Source organism: Patiria miniata, unplaced genomic scaffold (genome assembly GCF_015706575.1).
Source record: "Patiria miniata isolate m_02_andy unplaced genomic scaffold, ASM1570657v1 HiC_scaffold_9, whole genome shotgun sequence".
NCBI classification, from domain to species: Eukaryota; Metazoa; Echinodermata; class Asteroidea; order Valvatida; family Asterinidae; genus Patiria; species Patiria miniata.
In genome coordinates, this window is record NW_024037076.1 from 5,643,393 (window position 1) to 5,666,780 (window position 23,388).

At 41.5% G+C, this 23,388-nt stretch overlaps 1 protein-coding gene across 1 annotated transcript; it reads left to right on the plus strand.

Annotated features, from left to right (window-relative positions):
- Positions 1–2,345: 2,345 nt before the first annotated feature.
- LOC119720613 (serine O-succinyltransferase-like) lies at positions 2,346–21,930 on the plus strand. Its single transcript, XM_038190348.1, has 12 exons — positions 2,346–2,445; positions 6,546–6,707; positions 7,279–7,543; positions 10,042–10,252; positions 11,170–11,282; positions 11,958–12,078; positions 14,129–14,208; positions 15,493–15,642; positions 16,178–16,358; positions 17,428–17,581; positions 19,311–19,402; positions 19,902–21,930. Exons 2-12 carry the CDS (start codon positions 6,557–6,559, stop codon positions 19,980–19,982), a joined length of 1,599 nt encoding a protein of 532 aa, XP_038046276.1. The 5' UTR covers positions 2,346–2,445; positions 6,546–6,556; the 3' UTR covers positions 19,983–21,930.
- Positions 21,931–23,388: the final 1,458 nt, after the last annotated feature.

The following is a 23,388-nucleotide window of genomic DNA, read 5'->3' on the forward strand; positions in this document are numbered from 1 at the left end:
ATAAAAGTTACGCTAATGGAAATCACTTTGCACACTAGTCTTGCACACGTAGGGCCTATAGAATAGTCATGGGCGTCGCGGGGGGGGGGGGGGGGGGAGAATGGGGCGCTTGCACCCCTGGCTGGAAAAGCAAAAACAAAACAAAACAAAACAAAAACAAACAAAAACAAAAAAAGAGGCGCGAAGTCATAGTGGTGTAAATTTAATGGGTTGGGGGGAATATCCCCGCCCCCCTCTAAAACTTATAAATCGAAAATATGTTGAGAAATACAGTATTTTTTTTGGAAAAAAAAAAAATGTTTTGCCCCCCTCTAGAAAAAATCTTGGCGACGCCCATGGGAATAGTCTGGTGCCTGGCTGAGCTTTAAATCAGTATTTGGTTTTTTGTACAGCATCAGTTCGTCGCGGCGTTAGATTTCCGAAATCACGATTTTCTTCAAAGTTTAAAATGTTACAATCTTATCCAGCCAATTTGCAGTATCACATTACACAATACAAGCAAAGTGGAAGGGGCCTTAGGTGGAATGGATTGCACGTTAAAATACGCATTCTGATCAATTTGGGAAATAACAACACTAGACCTATATACACGATAAAACTTATATATTTTCGTAAGTTAATATTTAATATCGAATCGTGCGGGATAAATGAAGCAATTGAAGTTTCCCATCCATGGGTTATACTATTGGAAACGAGGTTTTAACATAAAATATCTCCTGAGGACGAGGTTAGTAAGTCAAGTTGTCCAATTCAGTTACGTTTCGACAGTCCGATCGACGTCCCATATTGGTCCGACGTCCCATTGGTCCATTGGTCCGACGTCCCATTGGACAGGCGTCCCGGTCCGCCGTCCCATTGGTCCGATGGAACATAATACTGAGTAGTTCCACTGGTTCGGGTTGACTGACCTTAACCCTAACCCTAATCTTATGGGGCGTCGAACCAATGGGACGTCGGACCAATGGGACGTCGGACCAATGGTACGTCAGACTATCTAGAGACGTCCCCGTCCTACTCGATCTTCGAGGTTAGCGCGTATCTAACGTCTGATTATAATTATCTGAGCAATGCAAATTAATTTTATGCAACCCAGTGCGCCAGCCAATCGGAGTCGACTTTAGAAATTATGACGACATTTTGATCAGAACTGTGAACGGAATACGGAAGACCCGAAACAAGGCGCCGTTGAATGGGTAAGAATCTCGACGTCAAGACGCAGTCTTGTTTTACATAAATATTCACCGAATCTGCTCACCTATGATGAATAATTTGCTGTGCTCGCATATATAGGCCTAGGCACCATGACGAGGTTGTTGGCTTTAAGCTTCAACTCTCTCAATGTTAGACCAGTTTTTAACATCTAGCCCAATTAAGTGTGTTTTATCCATAGCTCTATGGTTTTATCCAGAATATACCACCCTTCACTTATATACCAGGCAACCTCTGCAGCTCTGGCAACTACCAAACTTCACGGATAACATCACTACATCCAAGTGATGCAGCAATCCTTCAAACTTGTGTTATCAATAACTGCCTGATATTGTCTTTCCTCACCTCGCCCGCCTCTGTCACCCTGCTCCTCTACGAACAACCACTCCGGCTGAAATGATTCGTATAACAGCTTTCTAAGAATGAGATCAGCTTCATTATATCCTAATGCAGGACCGGAGTATTTGGGGTCTCGCAGGGCGGGGCCCACTGGGGTTCATACCTATGCTCCCCACTAATACAATACCTATGTTCCCCACTACAATGTTCACTTCACCAAAATCCTTACCCTAGCCCTATGCTATAACCCTAACCCTAACCTTAAGGATTTAGATGAACGTAGGTATTGGGGAACATAGGTATTGGGGAACATCGGGTAGCCGCCCCCCCCCCCCCCCCAACTGCCAAGGGCGGGTCATCCTAATTTCCACAATTCCCTTGGAACTTACATTCATTGCTTAGAGAATATGCATGACATTGGACCCCATGGACCGGAAATTCCCTCTATATTACGTATACAATGGGTGGATCGGATGGACCATGTTTTGTTTTTTTCAAAATCAGAGAGATGGGCTTCAGGACCGTTTGTAGGGTTTTCAGGATCGTTTGTGTCACCTTTGGCCAGGGAATGAGTCATAACACGTCAGCCCCACCCAAAAAAAAGAACATGAAATGAAAGAGGGTGATCAAGCTTTAATTTGACGTGTGTTTGAACATGGAGGAATTTATGGTTTGAACACCTTGGATAGTTTTAAGTCCCGATGTTTCTTGTAGAGATCAGTCAGTGGTCAACGCACGAGAAAAGACATGGACTAGCGTAGCCGCGTGAGGTCGCTGTTACGGCTTTGCGGTGTTTACTTTTATCAGCTGCTGATTATTTTGGGAAGATCGTGCGTGATCGATGATGCATGTTCACGCAAGCTGATCAGGCACACTTGCATTGACATCGCGCATCTCGGCATGGCCGTATCGATAGTTGGTAGGAGAATATCTGATAATTACAGTGTAGCTGTTGCATCAGGTTTTTGTTATAGAATTCACGTACATGTACATGTACGTTGTTGTCAGTTCAAAACTTATCAATACCATTAGTTTTTTACTTAACACCGTACTGTAGTCAGTGCAGTCATTCCTCCATGGTGCAGTGCAGCGTGATGTCATTGTCAGAATGTTTTACTTGACTGAGTGTCGAGGCTGCACACGAGATGCTGCAGCCATAGGCCCGTGTGTTATTTACAGTCGTGGCCAATTCAGACATGGCCTTGGCTTAAATGACAGAGCAAGGCCATCAGTATAGCCACACTAGTGTGGCTGCGGTGGTAATGCTGCGCCAGACTTGGACTGTACATGTAAGTGAATGAAAACCATTGCACTCGTACCATTGCACTCACAAACAGACAAACGTTCATTATTTGTATACTATCTGCTGAGAGATTGTACAAGAAACAGCTGTCGCGTTGCTCGCGCGCCTGAGCAACAAGATCAATTTGCATAAACGTGACGTCACAGCTTTGGGGTCATCACTTTTTACATTAAAAATGGCTGCCATCGTGATTTTCGTGTGCATACATGTATGGGCTCCAGAAAGATGCTCAAGAAAAAATGGATATTAGGCCACACTAGTAGGACTATCCATTTACTTGACAATATATTTATTGAGAGTGCTAGTGGAATCCCAGGGAAACGGGGGATGCATTAAAGTCGTGAACCCTAAACAAAGTGGTTACTAGTATAAGTGTTGACTTAGAAAATACTATTTTGTCAGTCAACACTTGTAAAGAAAAACAATTGCTACTCGTGAGTACCTACTTCTAATGGTGCCAGGACGAGTACGCAAGTAGATACACTTAACACTTACACTTAACACTTAAGGTGTGATGGGAATAGAATAGGCTTCCCTTTAAGACCCCATATCCTTTTTGGCTCCAGTAGGAATCTAGCTTATTCTTGAATAGGTTGATTGACTTGGCATCAACTGCATGTGCTGGGAGACTGTTCCACTCGTTGACTATTCGGAGAGAGAAAAAATTCTTCCTGCAGTTCAGTCCCTTCTTTAGTGCTGGCTTGAACAATTTGTGACTGTGATCTCTGAGCTGATTTGAATTCCTAGTGAATAGCTTGCCTTCTTCAATACCTTCCAATCCATTGAGGATTTTGAATGCCTCTATCAGGTCTCCTCTTATTCTCCTTCTCTCCAGAGTGGTTAGTTTTAACTTGGCCAGTCTCTCGGAGTAGGGTTTGGACTTCAAACAGGGAATTAGCTTGGTTGCTCTGCGTTGAACCTTCTCTAACATTTGGGTCGTATGTAGGTCTTATAACTCAGCAAAACATTTCACGTTAAAGTGCTTGAAGGTTCTTTTTATTATCCTTAGCTTAGCCATAGCCTTGTTTGTGGCCGCTGCACACTGCCTGCTGGTTTTGCCTCCTCTTCTGTGTCATGCGGTATTATTTCCCCTCCATGAGTAGAACAACGAGTAGCAAATACTACTCGCGAATACTCTAGTACTCGGGTTACTCGTCTAGCACTAATGACCATTTTGACAGTGCCCTTAGACTTTGGTAGAAAGTGTGATTTAATGTTCATTTTCAAGCATCTTTGGTCCCCATAGTACCATGGGACAACTCATGGGAATAGTCCCCACAGCTACAGAATGAGAATGTGTGTACAGTGTGCATGTACACTCGGTTTGTTTATCATGTTTATGGTGTAAATCGAGGATTTTCCCTGGGCATAGCATCTTCGGTCCCCATACGGAATAAGAATGTGTGTACAGTGTACATGTACATATGTACACCCAGGTTTGTTTATCATGTTTATGGTGTAAAAAAAATTGAGGATTTTCTATCATTCCTTTTCCCTTTTCCTTTGTTTATAGTCTTTTTTTTTTGCAACAGCTCTCATTGGTTTTGTACATGTTTTCTAATCGAGGTCGTCCTTGATTTGTTTCCTGTCGTCCTCAATTTGGTTCCTGTCCTCAATTCATCGATGATGTTGCACACATAGTGACCGTTTTAGCCAATTTTCGGCTAACTTTGACAGATGTTTTTGTTAAAAAACAAGTTTGACAGAAAATTTGACAGAATGGACTTTTTGGGCATATTTCTGGCAGAATTCTGCAAAAATGGTTATTTGAAAGAAAAAATAGCAAATTTGCCAAAAAAATGGTACATTTGTTCACAAAAGCTTCAATCTTTTCAAACAAACCCTTGCAAAATAGGACAGGTTGCCTGGTCTAGGTGCTGAGGTTCACTGGGAACCGAATTTCGTCGTGACGCAACCGCGTTTTTGCCTGAAATTTACGTAATTTCATATTATCTTTATGTGGCTATAGATTGTTTATAATGTAATTTTAACATTAATTAAGGCAATATTACACAACATAATGTGATTTAAAGTGTTTATAGTGTATTTTGAGCAATTCTGGGGAATTTGGCCGATTTTTGATAAATCGGACAGATTTTTGAAGTGCATTTAGCAGAATTTAGTCATGACCTTACGGTCACCCTGGTTGCATGTTTGTCCTCGATTACACCATAACCATGCAGGCTCTGATGTACACACTTGTATGCAAAAATGCTTATTCATTCAAAAAGTGCTGTGTCATTATATCAGTGTTTGCACAACTTTGTCAGTTTTGATCAGGAATCCACTTGAAATCTTTCCTAAGTAAGCTTTCCTTTGGAGGTCAACGTCCATTAAATTTCAATTGTCACAGGAACATTCAGGGCCTGGGAAACTGTATGTGATGGAATATTATCCTGCCATAGCTAAAAATATACGTACATTGTAGGTCCCCAGGCCTATGTACAGTCTGTCGTCATCAAAATCAGTTGACCGTGTTGCAGTTGGCTGTACAGTTTTTCCATCAAGTTTCATGTTTTGTACAACATGTTTACAAAATGTATGCTACTCAGGTTTGAAGAAAACCGTGTTCATTAAAAGTGGGAAAACTACTAAAGATTACGGTAGGTTGAATTTACTGGTTACGTTCATTGTATATTCTACAATTGGCAAAGTTGAAAATTTGGAACAGGCAAAGCTTAAAACCGAAAATAAGGAGGCTGGAAAAAAATTGAAATGATACGTTTTTTTCCCGAAATTTAAAAAAAATTATAATTTATAAATTGCCTGACTAGAATTACATGAAGACTGTGTTAGCATTGGTTTATTGAATAAATTAAATCTGACAAGAAAAGATGGTTTTGGCCTATTTGTTCATCACATTGTTTGTTGGTTTTATGTTGTACAAGTACCCTGTGTACATGGTACATGTATGTGGTTACATACTTTGTTGCAGCATCATGAGGTTTAACCATTAAAGGGGCACTGCGTCCTGAAACCCCCGAAAATTGCATGTTTTGGATTGTTTACTTATCCTATTTCAAACATTTAGTTGAAAGAAACCCAACCTAATGTCTTACCATTCCCCCAAAAAGATGAAAAAAAAACCCAGCCAGGTTGTTTACATCGGACACAACAGAGTATGATACGTGTTTCCTGTTGTTTTCTTTCAATGTACCATATACGTTGTGTGTGTCTAGTATTACACATGTACACAGCACCATGCTCACCCACTCTTGTTTTTACTATACTCCCGAGGACAATGCTTTGTGTTTTTCTTTGTACACTTCCATAGACTAAGCAAATAGAGAGGACCGTTTTGAACAAAAGACCCAACGCCCGAGGACTGAAAGGATCCGTTGTTCTCCCTTTGTGTGTCTGTCAGCTCGACTTGTTGGGGTTGCAAAAGTGGACCCCGAAAGTTGTTCTTGCACGAATAACACAAGAATACTACAAAAGCGCCCAATTTTTAAAGGATAGTTGTGTGGATGTTTATCTTTCCAATTAACATCATTTCGTTCAAAACAGACAGGTCTGTTTTGTAGCTCAATTGGGCATATTCCAGGACGCCATGTCCCTTTAAGCAAACAGCTAGGGTACACTAAAAGTGTGCGAACTGTACATGAACAGTAAGAAAACTAGTCGTGTAATCTTCTGTAGTCTTTACTGCCAGAGTTATTTTTTATTAATCAAAGAGTTATTTTATTATCAAAAACAGGAATTACAATGTCGTGCAAAAGTGTGGCTACATTGAGAAGGCTAGTGCATCGTAGCTTGAGCGTTGCTCAGACCACTAGCACCAGTGGGTCATCATTGGAATCCAGTCCCCATCAACTCTGGCTGAGGAATGGGCCCAGCGTGAGCTGTATGCCTGCAGGTAGGTGCACTTTCGTTCGGAGATCGCCAACATTTAGTGTTTCACTTTTTTCCCTAGCCATATTTCAAAGGTCGTGGTCACCAAAAAAAAAAAACTCATAGTGTCTTACATTTATGGAACACAAGTCTTTGCAATAATAATAATCCATTTCAAATAATCTATTTTTGAATATATCTATTTTTCTCCTCCAAGATTTTGTTATTAAAACAAATTAATGGCAAATACTGATTCAAACACTTGACAAAATAAATAAAATGAATGAATTAAAATCAATAAAGTCACAGACTTTAGGTATCTGTCTACCAGTAAAAGTGAAACAAGTTCACGGCAATTTCATTTGAAATGTGGATGATTATAGGGGAGAATACTCCAATACTCCACTATGGAGGGATGTACTCACTTGAAGAAGAAGAAGAAGAATACGTAATTAAAAGTTAATGCAGTATCTTGAGGTTGTCTCGAGGTTATGAGGTTTTTACCAGGTTTTACAGGGTACCTCGAGGTTCAACCTTGATAGCTTGCTAATAATTTTGCATGCCTCCCTTATGTCCACTTGTGTGCGGAACTGCAGGGGTTTCATCAACAAATCGAGGGACGTGGTTTCAGCAATACCGAGCACTCAGCCAGGGGAGTCAACGTTGCCAGAAGGAAGAAACCCAGCCCAAAACGACCGCGACCAAAGTAGAGACATCAGAGTCAGCTTCAGAGCAAAATGCTGGGACTCCGTCTTCAGACGCTTCACCCAACGACCCGCTGCCTCAGCTTGAGGTCCCCGAGTACGAAAAGGAACTGATGTTCAAAGGATTGGAGACCGATTTCCCCTGTTTATCAAGGCTGTAAGTCAAGTACCATTCTTGTTTTATTTTTCAGTTTGCAAAGAATTTCTTCTTCAAAGTTCTGATTATTACATGGCTGGCATTTTATTCACAGTCCACAAAACAAATGGGCAAATACTGTTGCTAGATGTACTATTACTAGCATGTTGTTCAGTTTCAAATTTTGAAAAGTGTTTCCTTGATTTTGAGAACGTTAAAATCACTATGGGCCATTCTATAAATTAAAGCAAACTTTTGTAATTTTTGCCATTAAAGACGACTTCAAAGTTCAAACAATTTTTTATTTGTTGGTTAGGTAGTTTGCTATTAATAATCAGGAACTTGAGTACTTGCAGAATTTATAAAATTATAGATGTCAGACGTAAGAGGGACAGGATAAAAAGTGAACCCTAAATTTATAGAATGACGTTCGTAAGAATGCACTCATTATTATCAAATGTGGTGAATGGGAGACAACATCAATGGACAAAAACCTGGTCAAAACAGACTTATAATCAAAGCATTTGTGCGATAAATAATGTGTAGTGGGCAAATTCACTTCACCTCTAATCTATTTCAACCATTGAGATAGACCGACACTTAAATCACTAAACTCAGTCCAATGGTCCAGGGGATATTTTGAACTACAATGCATACATGTAGTTACTGGACAATAAAGTGACCTTTTGAGTTTGTAAACACTCATTGTTGCATTGACCAGCCTAGCTGTTTCTTTGGGGTTACTTTGTGCGCATCTATGGATGCCTGTGTGTATGGCCCTAACCCCCAAAGGGCTGTTTGGGAGTCAAGTACCAAATACCACAGAATACTACATGTGCTGTGCACACTTGTATGCAAAGAAATGCATACTACAGGTTACTCCTCAGTAGTATTTTGTAGCATTGGGGGCGGTTAGGAGTACCTCCTAACCGCCCCCAATGCTACAAGATACTACTGAGGAGTAGCCTGTAGTAAGTCCAGCATTTGTAATTTGTGCATTTTGTTCGTTTGAAGTAACAGTGATGTGCTCAAAATCTAAAAAAGGGTGCTGAACAACTAACCTGATGAAGTTTCAGCACAGCTTCAGCTGTATATTCCGAGAGAAACAGCATTCTAGAATCTCGATTTCATATCAAAAGTTGCTGAATCATGTTTTGAATTGGGCCTGAATTCAGCGTCCGAGACACGTTCTTACTGAGCCGATTGCAGCTACGCGATGTCGCGCACTGATCCGAAGAATTATAGCAACCGCGTGTGCGTCGTGCCAACACTTGCGCACGCTTGGCCGAATAAAAAAACCGGACTACTAACGGAAATTTCCAACGGTGCGTCTTTAGACGCACCGTTGGAAAGGCCTCCTTTCCTTTCTTCAAAATGACAGCTTGCCAGAAGGAATAATTTCACAGGGAGTCAAGTCCCCTTACTATCTTTCAACCAAGTATGTTTTTCAACATTTATTATGTCAGTGACTTTTTGGATAGCTGCAAATAATGGACTGTAGCTTTAATCTCGGCATCATTGCCTGGGTGCATGGGTACCGCTGACCTACATCTGCTGCTACAATATGCATTGCTCTAGTCTCGGCTCAAGACTGGATTGTATTTTGTTTCCCTAGTGCAGCCAATCTGGATCCTTGGCAAGCACAGACAGAAGCTGCCTTGGCGGTTGAGGGCGCTATCAACAAAATGAATCAAATCCGCATATCTTGGGAACTTTGGCAGCGAGCATGTCTCACATGTGCTATATTCAAGCTAATGCTTGGAACATATGGGAGGGGTAGGATTTCGAGCAGCTTCGCGAGGCCATTTAAAACTAAAACAAATTCAATTGTTTTTTCACAAACCTTTTTAAAATAGAACACAAATTTTAGAATGGGACCTGGAAATTCCACGGTCTGCCTTAATTTCTGTAGTCTGAGTATCACCCGTTATCCACGGAGCCAAGTCCTGTATAACGTCTGATATGTCTAGACATGCAGATATATGCAAGGCGCGCCAGCCAATCGGAGTCGACTTTACTAAATCGTGACGTCATTTCATTCCTAAATCAGGACTAAATGGTTTGATTGGTCAATTCGAATGCAGTGTTTTGAAGTACAACAGCCGGGCGCGATATCGCGTTACATGTTACAGAGCGCGTGACAATTTTTTTTATCCATTGTCTATGATGCGCAACGGGTGAAAGACTGAAGACCCGATATAGAAAGCGCCCGCTGATTGGTCAAAATCTAGGAGGTCAAGAGGCGGGTGCTGTAGTACTTGATCACATCTTGGGAAGTTTAAGCTCTTTCAGTGACTGGCAACTATGCATTGATTCAACCAGATACAGTGTATACAATTATTGTCTTTAATGTTTTAATATGATCAACTTTCCGTGTCCTTTCTCCACGCATTGCACAAATACTGGGATAGGATAAGCAGCAGTTGTTAACTTTTGGAAGAAGGTTTAAACCGTGTGTGAAAGCTTGCAAAACATTTACAAAATTAAACACAGGTTCCCATTCTTTTTCCCCTGTGTAGGCCGCCTGCAGGGCCAGAGCCAGAGTACCACAAGATCAGTTCTGGATTTAAACTCTTCCACTCTGAGCAGCCGTTTCATCTCAAGTACCTTGGCGTCCTGCCAGAGTTACACATCGCCTATGAGACCTGGGGGGAACTGAATGCAGATAGAAGTAATGTGGTTCTCTTGAATACTGGCATGTCGGCTAGCTCGCATGCCAAAAGCCATCAGGTTGGTAACATACATGTAACTGAACCATTAAGAAAAGGAAACTACATGTACGGAGAATCTGTGCAAGTATATACAAATACATGCATATCTGCTGTTGTATCCGGTGGTAGTCCCTGGAATAACTTGCTGTATGCACCGTGACTCGATCCGGCAGTGAGCTAATTTCTGCTCATGCCTGGCGCAGGGACATGTACTTCTAAAATAAACAATGCAAAAAAGACAGTCGGCACTCATTGGAGGGGTCATAATTTTGAATCTGATTGTCTTATGATAATGTCATTTATATAGACAGTTGCTAGCTACATTTAGATACCCCGTTTGCTACCAAAGACTGTCCAAGATTGACGTTTAAAAAAACAAACAACGTTGCAGTTTGAAAAGTTGCAATTCAAGAGATGCGCGAGGAGAAATTGCTAAGCGCAAACACATGTGCCCATTATTCATTGGCCCCTATCCCCTGCACAGTGCCCGAACAAAGCGCGGCTAATTCAATTTCACGTGTTCCCATGTATACAAGCACGGTGCGATCGAGATACCCTGCCGTTTGTTTCGGGCAGTGTCACATTGTCACGCAGCAATTTCCACTCGACTCGCGTACTCTTTAAATTTGCAACTTCAAGTTCAAACTGCATCATTTTTCATAAACTGTTGACAGTGTTGGACGATTTACAGTCTTTGGTAGCAAACAGGGTACCAAAATGTAGCTAACATCATTCCCCAAAAGTCTATATAAATGACGTTACTTATCATAAGATGATCAGATTCAAAATTGTGACCCCTCCAATGAGTGTGGACATTCTTTGTTTGCGGTGTTTATATTATGTTAATAGTCATCAACCAATGAAATTTCAAATACTAATACAATTGTATAACAGTCATTGGATAATGATTGGATAATTGTTGGTCTCTGTATACAGGACATCCCAACGCCTGGCTGGTGGGAGAAGTTTGTAGGACCAGGCTGTGCCATTGACACGGAGAAGTTCTTTGTCATCTGCACCAATGCCCTGGGTGGTTGCTACGGATCAAGGTTAGTACATGTACCTGTTAACATGAAATGAGCAAAACATCAAGTCGGAAATTGCCAATTTGCAGTGCAGTGGGGCAAAGTGCATGGGGCTCGTGCACAGGGCTTGGTAGCATTTTGTTGGAGATTTCCGTGTTAGCCGTATTCTGTATTTACAGAGCTACATATAGCATAGGAATACCACGCTAATCCTGTAATATCTCAGTACATTGTCATGGCCTGGTGGTTAAGAGCACGGACTCATGCTCTGGCGTTTCAGAGGCAACAGTGGCGTGGGTTCAAGCCCGCCGGGTGGACACTTGTGCCCTTAAGCAAGGCACTTAACCATTATTGCTTCGTTCTTCAGATGGGACGTAAAGCCGTAGGTCCTGTGTGTTGTGTAATGCATTGCATGTAAAAGAACCCAGTGACACTTATCGCTAAGAGAAGGGGTTTGCCCTGGTGTTTCTGGCCTCCTGTATAAACTCCCACGCAGAGTATTTAGGAGAAGAACCAACCAAGAACCAAGAACATAAAGTACAGAATCCTTGCTGTACTTCTTGCTAAATCATGAAACACCCAAACTGATAGGATTTCCTGTTCTTATTGGCAATTGGCTACACTGTAGTTCCAAAATTCCTTGCTAAATCTAGAAATATGCTAAATGTGAAATATGTATTTATTTTTCTCTTCCTTTAGTGGTCCATCCTCAGTGAATCCAGTATCGGGCAAGCCGTACGGCACTCACTTCCCTGTGGTAACTATCGAAGACATTGTCCATGCTACATTCCTACTCCTAGATCACCTTGGAGTAGATCAGGTCAGTATCAGATTTTGTAGTTATCGAAGTGATTCACAAGCATGAGTTCCACGAAGCGAAGCCGAGTGGAATGGAACAACCCATCCAACCTCGTTCCCATGGGTACGAGATCTTGCTGCGCCATGTTGTTTCCCATCATGCCTTGCGCGATCTCAACCCCTGGATTTGTCTCATTTAAATGTGTCAAAATATGGCACATTATAATTAGGCTGCAGTTTATCCGTTTTACGTGCCGACGCCATCTTTAAAATGTTGAAAGTTGTGATTTTGAAGAATCAATCCTTTCAAACATGAGGTTTGGATGTTGCGTTATTCAGCAAAGATTTGTATTAAATGTACGTACCCCTTTTGTCCCTCTACAACCGAAGATACAGGGTTTTTCTTAGCGAAAAATGAGGCTGCCATAATCCATATCATACAGGCATCGCGAGTTTTCAAAAACAAAAAAAATTTGTACGTGACGTGATGTGCAAAGCACGCAAGTGCATTATTGGCGCGCCCGGCGTGCAATCTTCGAAATGTGGGCACAGTACGCTCTGAATAGCCAGTCAGCATCGTTTACGTGTACATCACGCCCAGGGGTTAGTGAAGGAACGCGCACGCGCCATGGAGTAGAGGCTGCAATCCATCTGTCACCGAATGAAATCATTCTTTCCATTGTATGAATCTGCATGTATTTGTTTTATACAACACCTGAATAAATCCTCTTCATTTGATTGGTCAGAGCCACCAATAGTTGGACCATGCAACAAAACTTTCATATTTGTGCTGCAGTCGGGCCGTGGGTTGGGGCAAATTATTCAAAGGCATCATGGACATGTGATCAATGGCCTACGAATCAGATGACGGGGATTTATTCAGGCGTTGTATAAATTACAACTGATAGTAATTACTTCTACTGTTAGGGGCAACTACGATTTAAGTTCTTGAATTAAAGTACTGAATAAAGGAATTTGTTGTAGAAATAAATGCAAGGAAAACAATTAATTATGAGAAATTACAAAAGGTGGGGCTCGGTGATGGTCACAGTGAGTGGAGTAGCTAATGGTAAAAGCACCATAACTCTACTCCCAACCCAGGGGGGATTTAACTAAGATGTCATGCACTACAACTTACGTGGTCATTACATCAAGGCCTTTCCTTGCCACGCCCAGGCAAAACCTGCACAGCCCTCCACAGACAACCTATCCCTAGCACAGCTCCCAGCAGACTGAAGCACATGTGGATAGTTCAAAATTCCATGCGCATGGGGCTAACAATAGAATTATGCAAATGCTGCATGCCTGGCTGGACTGATACACACTCAGCTCAGGGGGTGTGATGGATGAGAGGGGCAGGCTAAACCAAAAATATAAGGTAGGGAGGAAGGTAATGATGAAGGGTTATTTTCATTACACAAGCATATTTTGACTGAAAAGGTGTTTTTTTTGTTTTTTGGTTTTCATTTTTTATTGTAAATGATATAGTCAGATGTATTGGTCTTTTGACATGCATGTCTTTTTTGATGTGTTTGTGGGTTTGCGCCGACGCACACACAGCCTTGGTTCATTATCTAGAAAGAATAATAGTACGGTATGTGCTCAGTTCTCTAGCAAAATATTGTGCCACTGACAATCTGACATACATGTACAATGTATGTACTCTGCGCATAAGTAACCCCTGATGAACAGCTAAAAAAGGAAGACCACTGAGAATAACCCATCCATATAACCTATCCGCCATGTGGGTGGCTTGTGCGTAAAGCGCTCGCCTCTCACCACTGTGGCCCTGGTTCGAATCCCGTCCGCGGACCATACATGCCATATATGCGTTGGTACTCTCCTGTGCCATGAGGGTTTTTCTCCGGGCCCTCCGGTTTTCCTCCCTCCGAAAAAATCAAACACTTTTGATCTCTGGCTTTGCTCCGTGGTCATGTATGGGTCGATGAGGCCGGCTGTCAGCTTGACCACGTTGTAGCCGCGTCCTTCGCAATTCAGCTTCTCAGTTGCCAGTAACGATGATGAGCCTCCCAAACTTATTATTGATATATAATGTTGTTGTTTTGTTTTAGGTGTATGCCTGTGTAGGCTCGTCTATGGGAGGAATGACATCATTGCTTGCTCCAGCGTTGTACCCAGATAGAGTAGGAAGGTAAAGCAGACACTCAACCCATGTAAAAGGGGGATTCCTCTACCCCCCCTCTCATCAAAGTTGATCCCTCACAAGTCCATCACAAGGCCATCACAAGTCCCTCACAAGTCCCTCACAAGTCCCTCACAAGTCCATCACAAGTCCATCACAAGTCCATCACAAGTCCATCACAAGTCCATCACAAGTCCCTCACAAGTCCCTCACAAGTCCCTCACAAGTCCATCACATGTCCATCACAAGTCCATCACAAGTCCATCACAAGTCCATCACAAGTCCATCACAAGTCCATGCAGTTACAAGTTTATAATCGCCTCATTTCACAAGTCGGGTCACGAGAAACAGCGGATGAACAATATCAAAAGAATGTCTTTGTCACGGTTCATTTGATAACGGATCCTCGACACAAGAAGAAACGACTCATCTGAGCTCGTCATGCTTGTGCACAAAATGTACGGAACAGAGATGTCTACATATGCGTGATAAGCCGCGTCCGCGCAAAGAACAATGCATAGAACATGTAGAACAATGCGCTGCCACGATTGCCGACGGCTGGCGTCCTGACAGAAATTTGACCACTGAAAGACTGCAGTGCACTACGAGTCTTGCGCATGCGCATGCATGATGCGTAAGTGCCGTATCACGCATCTAACCAGAAATGTGGGGAAGTCGTTATCCTTGTGTAGAGGATCTGTGATTTGATCAACTGGTGGCTTGATTTGGGCCTGATGAATGACCTGTAAAGGACATGTGATAGACTGGACTACAACACTATCTCAGTCATACAATGACTGATTTTACTGACATTTATAACATTCAGACAAGGCTTTTTAGGTTATAATTATTGCCATGTTTGGTCCATGAATGAGCAATTCTTCCGTAACGAATGAGTGTTGAAAAACTGAACATTCTGTGGAAGCCTGGCTTGAAAATAGTAAATTAATTTTGCTAGAACGGTTTGGCAAATTTTTATAGAACCAATGTCAAAACAAGCACAAAACATTTACCCTAACCGAACTCAACCCATCAGCAGGTTTTGTTTAAATCTGTTGGGATAGGTACAGTACCCCTAAACTGATGGTCTTTTACACTGGGGTTGGTATACCTCCAGAAACTAAGTCCAACAGTGTGTGTGTACGATTTCCCATGTGGGTGTTGGAATTTGCCTGAATGGGTATGGTTCCTATAGGCTGGGGAGTTAGGGTTAACCAAAAAGGTGTTTAGTATACATGTACATGTAGGGTTGGGTTAAAATACATTTATATTCTTTATGTTTCTTTCATTCAGAGCTATCTGCATCTCCTCCTGTGCCCAAACCCACCCATCAACTATAGCCATGCGGTATCTACAACGCCGAGCCATCATGACTGATCCCAACTGGGCTAGGGGGCATTACTACGGGTCTTCATACCCCCGAATGGGCATGAAGCTAGCACGGTGAGTGTGAACTGTTTCTCACTGGGCTAGGGGGCATTTCTACGGGTCCAGAGGTAGATAAGTTGGTTCGACCCATTGAATTGATTTTCATTTAATCCTAACTCCCTAGGCCTTTTTGCAAGGATGTAGCCTCAATCCTGCAAAATCCTCCAATTGGCCTCGTGGAAAAATAGCATATAGCCTCAATCCTGCAAGTTCCTTCATTATTTCTTGAATATGGTCCGTGGAGGGGTGACCACTGCCTTAATCCTGCAAAATCCTGCGGCAGTGACTGTCAGATGTTGAGGCTTGGCCAGTGACATCCTGGAGCAGTACTGGGGATTTCAAGCATAATCCAGGCCTATATTTATGCATGGCTGAGCAAAAACAAAACATGGTCCGGCCCAAGACCTTGACAAAGTGCATCCTACGAAATCAGTAACGCACTTTTGCCATGTAACCTCAATCCTCCAAATTCCTCCAGTGGCAAAGAGGATTTTGAAGGATTCAGGGCAGTTAGGGTTAATTGATTTTTGTGCTATTACTTTTGGAACAGAGAGCTAGGCACCATTACGTATCGCAGCGGTGCCGAGTGGCTGAATCGTTTTGGCCGATCAACAATCAGCGATGAGCTGCCTTCGTTATGTCCGTATTTTGAGATCGAGCGCTACATAGAACACCAGGGAGAGCAGTTCAGCGTCAAGTATGATCCCAACTCACTCTTGTACCTATCCAAGGTAACTCACAAAAGTTTGTTTTTGCATACTTGCTATTTTTGAGTTTAATCCCCAAAAATTGCTATGCAAAAGTTATTAACTTTTGAATGAGGCATTGAGTGAAACCTTCCGCCCACGTTTAGTTACTTAATAATTACTTTACAGAGATGAATTAACAATTGTTGGCTGCCGTGATGTGGGATATGACGTTTGAACACCCGAGGGGCGCATAGCTGCCGAGGCGAAGCCGAGGGTGCTATGCGCCCCTAGGGTGTTCAAAACGTCATATCCCACATCACGGCAGCCAACAATTGTTTTGTTATACCTCTGTCTTGGATTCTTTGAATGTAAAAATCACGAAAACAAACAATCGAACGTCAACTCACATGCATGCTTGAAACAGCTGATCGTCTGCTAGTTCGCTGCTCCCACTCATGTGTGAAAACATGGTGAACCAGCGTGGGTACCAACGATACAAGCGTTTAAGTCAAAGTACGCGATATCCCACAGGAAGTGTGCCACGTCTTTTTATAAAAACTTAACACTTGATCGTTCTAGGCCAATGAAAATACAGTATTCAAGACAGAGGTATATGTTGACTGCTGTGATGTGGGATATGGCGTTTTTAACACGAAAGGGGTGCATAGGACCCTGGGCGAAGCCGAGGGTGCTATCCGGTTTGTTAGTGTGACGTCACCTCCAGCACTTTCTGCACGATTGGAACCGGAAGTTAACGCAGTTCGAGCGTTTGCAGCCAATGGGCGCTAGTAATCAGTGGTGCGTGCGCGTGTATGACGTTTTTACTAACGAGCCGGATACGCCCCTCGGGTGTTCAAAATGGATGTGCAAAAAAAAAAAAGAAATGCTAGATTCTTTGCTGCACCAACGGAAGATGCCTTTTACTGAGCAAGTGCCCCTTTTTGGTGATCCCCCCCCCCCCCCCAGTTTGAAAACTGTTCCGCTGCAGGTGACGTTCTCAGCTTGGTCTGTTTACACATGTAGTGTCTAACTTTTCAGATCCTGAAAAATCCTCCAAAGCCGGGGAGAAATAATTGAATTAACAAGAGAATATCCCTTTTTTTCCTTGTAGGCAATGGATTTCTTTGACATGGGGGAAGGTTTCCCATCGCTTGTGGAAGGCCTAGCGAGGGTGAAATGCCCCGTTATGGTGATGGGTGCTAAGACAGACATTCTGATACCTATAACGCAGCAAAGACAACTGGCCAACTTACTACAAGAAGCAGGTCAGTACCTGACAATGTATGTTGTCAGTCATCCAGTTGGAGTACATAAAAAAAATAATCTAAAATACTGGGCTTACTTTGTGAAACAACTTACTGCTTTTTGTCCAAAACCGTCGGACTTCGTCACGGAACCGATATCACCTGGTGGCTGGTCCTGCAGGTGGGAATATCGTGGACACCCCTGGCTGAGGGGTGTGCATACAAACCGGGTACCCGAGTACCAGACCGCTGATGTCAGGAACCGGTTCCAGATATGGGATTGGGTACTCGTAATAACTTTACAAATTACTAAGTAACTTGTAAGACAATGAAAAAGAAAGGTTTTGAATGCCATTTGGGGGGAATTTTTAAATGAAAACCAGGCTTCATATGGAAAACAAAAGCAGATTTCATGTTTATGTGCATTTTAACGCGTGACCTGGTGACAGATGATGCTCACGAAAGTTACATTTTATATCGTAAAGCTATAAAGCCCTTCAGACAACTGCCAGGAAATAAATCGTGGGGTTGGGTTTCTGTTAGTGGTACATAGGTTTTACTGGAGTAGGGTACCTGGTTCCTGTACTACCTGTAATTGCACACTACCAGTAGTTCTATGTGTGAGATAGATTGAAGTGTAAAGTAAGTAAAATCTGTCACAAGCCAATAAGGCCCATCAGGCTCTCCGGTTTCAGTAGCATGAAACAACTGTGAGAATATTTCTTTTCCCCCTGTACGGGATGCTATAGTCAATCGCAGGTTAAACCGGCATTACATGTAGCTTTACATGTATGCCGGTACCAATTTATAGTACTCCTGGGTGGAGAGAGGCAAGTGGTGATGAAGTGGCTTGCCCAAGGACACAGCATACAGCCAGCAGCTGGATTTCGAACCCCTGACCCTCTGATCATGAGTCACGAACCCTTCTCACTGGGCCACACTCCCCACCATTAAAGTGTATATAGACCCCCCTTTTTTGTCAAGTAATGATTGTTATCAATGTCACCACGTAATTGAAATAACTAATGGAATTTTGAAATGCTGGCATCTGTGTAGAGTCTCATTTACACTAGCGTGGCCTACTTTGATTCCAAATCTGCATACATGTATACCACTTTGTATTTAAGTTGATTTGCAAGACTCGGAACAGGACTCGACCACAACACTGTAGTGATGTGCATCGGGTCGGGTGGACGAGGCCAAACCGACATTTATTTTATAAACCGAATCCGAACCAAACCGAGCTGGACTACCTAAAACCGACCCGACCCGACAATTCAAAGAAAACCGACATGAACCGACCCGAAACCGAACCCGACCCAAAAAACCTGAATATCTGGCTTCGGCAAATATGTCTGCTCTGCGCCTGAACTGACTCGCTTCGCGTACAAAATGTCTGCTTTCAGTAACTGAATCATGCCATGTGGCACTCACAAGGTGAGCTTCTGGTGGGCCTACATGTTATAGACCGATCGAGACAGACCGCAACCATTTTTATTCGCACAGGGCGCAGTGACTCTGTACTTAATAGTGCACCATGTGAATTTCCATTCTTTCTCGGTTCATTTCGGTTTATTTCGGGTTTTTCAAAAATAAAGCTTACCCAACCAGACCCAAAAATCGCAAATGCGAAACCGACCCCACCCGACTGAAATGTTGGACAAACCGACCTGACCTGAAGTCGGTTTTGGGTTGGGTTTGCACAACATTACAACACTGTTGATATTGGTGTGGCATTTATGTGATGCAGGCAATGACCGTGTGACTTACTATGAGCTGGATTCCATCTATGGCCACGACACATTCCTGCTGGATCTGAACAATGTTGGAGCTGCTATCAAGGTACGATATGACCCCAGTATTTTGCAATAGACCTTTCTCAGGGCACGCCATCTTGCATATATCGCAAACAAACATGGCGGCATAAATAGTGTGTGCGGTGAAGTTACAGCAGATTGACACGGTTATAAAAGGATGAATAGCTTGAATTCCCTGAAACATCAATCAACATTCTAGGTACATGTAGGTCATGTCTCATTGTATTTTGAAGAAGGATCTTATAAATATAAAACCAAAAACCAGTGGCCGAACTGAAGTTTCCGTGACTTTAATATGCGTAGCACCACCGTCTGATCAGAGAAACGTCAAGACTTTAATGGCGTTTAAATCTCACCCTCTTGCACAAAGCTTGTGAAAATCACTGCATAAAATCTGTCTTGCCTTGTCTACATGATCTGAAATTTTGGTTTAATTCCATTGGTTAACACCAGAGTTTTTTAAGATCAAACGTGTAGGACATGTTTGTTTTTGACACGTAGTATATTATGTGATTGTTCTTCAGGGACAGTTGGAGACAGAGTTGAGAGAGCGTGGCATGGTGCGGAAAGACAAACCCAAATGGCTTCAGGATCAAGACAAGTAACGAGTCGTGCTGTGTAGTACATGTACATGTATTAACAGCTCTATAATGTGGACAAACAACTTTTTACCAAATTTAAGTCTAGACCTCCACGAGTGTGCTACAAAATGCAAAATTGAGATGCGCACACAAGAAAAACTATGAAAAAGACGGGCTTTCACTACATTCCACTTTAAGTGTGCCTTAAAATGCAAATTCAGATGTGCGTAAAAGAACACCTATATACATGTATGTACACAGACTAGATTTGTGTTTGTAACAAACACATGTCTGTTTCGGCATTGTTTTGGTGTCATCTGACATTTAGATTTTATACATGTAAGAAATTTCATCCAGGTCGGATGTGTACTTTTAATTGCTTAGATGTTGGACTGTGTACAATTTAATGTAGTGTCATTATGATACGCGTTTAAAAAAAAATATCACATTTTTAATGATGTTGTGATGACGTCACACATTTTGTTACATTCTGTGCCTATATGACCTACCAAACAATGTTGAAGAAAGAATTTTGATTATTATATTTAACATGTTGTGTTCGTGAAATATGGTACAAAAACATATAAATTACATAACATCATGCTGATGACGTCGTCATGACGTCACCTCAATCTTCATCTATCTCTTATCCGTGCCTGTGAACAGTATCAAACCAATCGGCCTTGTAATTCTCTAGATATAGGACTTCAAATTCCCATTGCACATTAATGATGACATCAGATGGCCATCAGTGACGTCATCAAATTGTATAAGTACCGGTAAAAATTGTAAAAAAATCAACTGATGACGTCATCATGACATCACTTTAGATTTTTCATATTAATATCATTATCTAACTTCCAACCAAGTTTGAAGTCGATCGAACGAACCATTGTAGGTGTTTTAAAAATCTCATTTTTGATGACGTCATACATTTGTCACGTTCTTGTGCAAATATCAATCACCTAACAAACCCATTACCAAAATAATTTTGCCTGTAGCATGTTTTGTTCATGAGATAGGCCTATAGCCTTTATGGTCAAACGTTCAAAATATCATAAAAAAATTAACACATCCCTGGCTACATACATATCAAGTTCCAACCCAATCAGACTTGTAGTTCTCCAGATATGGGAAGTTCAAATATGTACCTTTAAGGTGACGTCACATGACATATGATGACGTCATGATGACGCCCATCTTCGCGGACCATCTCTGGTATGTTATCTTAGTCTCAAAGTAAGATGACAATGTTTTATGCTAAAAGTGCTGTGGAGAATAAAACAGTACAGCATCTATGGGATTTGGGATAGAGGAAGAAAAAAAGAAGAAATAAAAAACAAATCGGAACAAAAAAAAATGCTGTTTCGGCAGTATGCCGAAACAGCCAAACACTGGCTTCCAAAATGTGCAACGTCAAGATTTTATCGACCTTAGTATCTTATTTTTAGTCTTTGACTTACAATGTGTCAATACATGTTTTCAATGAATGTGATATAGGCGCACAATGATTATAGTAATGATTTTATGTAAGATGTTATTTATAAGTGCTGTAATGTATATAATAGCTGTTAACACAATGTGACTTAAACTTCAGCTCAAACAAAATCCAGTGTCACATTCAAAATTTACTATTTGTTAAAAGTAATCAAAAAATGGAGTTTGTGTACATATGCTTCAGTTTAAATACGTATGTTTCAGTTATGCTTTATGATACGCTAAATTATATTTTAAACGATTTTAAGTGATTATCAAATGATTATTCATTAAATTCTTTCATATGTGGCCATTAAGTTTTTAACTTAACTTTAAATAGCTCTTATTTTTGTTCTCTAGATTATACATTGTGGATTTAGTGTTCAGGAAAGAGTTCCAACTTTTCTTGACTTTTATATGTATTTATGTATATTTCCTAGCATGTTCTTTAACCCTCCTGCTATCTGAACAGTCACAGACAGTCAAAAAATCAGTCCTCTTTCCCTGCCACACCGTTTACACAGGCTAGTCACCAACAGTCAGATCATATTTCAAGCAAGCACTGTAACTAGTCAAATTCAGTCAACAGACAAAAGCAGACAAGTGGTAGGCACAGCTGGCTTATGGTTCTTGGTTCTTGGTTGGTTCTTCTCCTAAATACGTCACGTGGGTGTTTATACAGGAGGCCAGAAACACCGAGGCAAACCCCTTCTCTTAGCGATAAGTGTTTTCTGGGTTCTTTTACGTGCATTTATGCAACACACGAGACCTACGGCTTAACGTCCCATCTGAAGGACGAAGCAATAATGGTTAAGTGCCTTGCTTAAGAGCACAAGTGTCCGCCGGCGGGCTCGAACCCACGTCACTGTTGCCTCTGAAACACCAGAACATGAGTCCGGTGCTCTTAACCGCTAGGCCATCATCACCTACAGTCAAAGCATAGCTGTCCCAAGTATGGATCACAGCCAGTCAATCCTGCTTTATGTAGGCTGAGAGCTCTTAACTGTTGAAAACAGTCTCTTGATTGATTTTGACTGAAAGGACAACTTGGCACAGAATGTATGTTTAAAAGTTGTTCAAAGCAATTGACACAATATTGCTTGATTTTGACATGTACATGTGTGTACAACGGCATGCAGTGTGTTGAGTGGGTGTTAGTGCATTGACATTTGATGGGACACTATCTGATTGTCAGTGCAAAATGCTCTACATGTGACTGTGTAGTCGTTTCGGAGTTGCAGTGTATGTAGCACAGTGCGACCACTAAGTCACAGGGTAAGATAAGCGGCCGAACGACTTGTCACGGCATAACGACTACTAGTCAACTATTTAAACATTTATGATAGTGACTATCAATTGTATAGCATTGGCAACTAGTCATTTATCAATTAGTTCTTCGTGTTGAATCGCTTTGTGCATGGCGTAGTGTAAAAGTAGGGATGGTTGGTTCGTTGCTAAATTGTATTTGTCAGTTTTTGTTTGAAGACTGAATCGACATTAGGAAGCATTACTACAACAAAAATATGGACAAAATTGTAACTTGAGAGTAAACTAGCTGAAGTGTCGTAGGTTCTCATATAGATCAAATCTTTATGCAAGAATATATATATAAAAAAAAAGTACGGAAAGAACTTTTTTTGTGGTCTCTTTAACCCATATGGCATTTAGAAGATAACAAGGTAGTTTCTATATACAGTTGTAACTTGTGCTTAGAGTTATATTTTTGTTCTGAAACTTTGGTGAGGGTTTGGGAAGGCTGTTGGTTTTATATTTATATCATGACAAAAATAATGAAAATGGTGACAAAAAAGTACAAAATATTTTGGATAGCTTATTTTCTGGAACTTGGTTGATGGCTAGACCAGTGGTATTTATTTAGGATTAGAATCGTATTTGACGTTATTGAAGAGCCTAGTACTTTAACAGCTTTAAAACTGAATCTTTGTAAAATTCT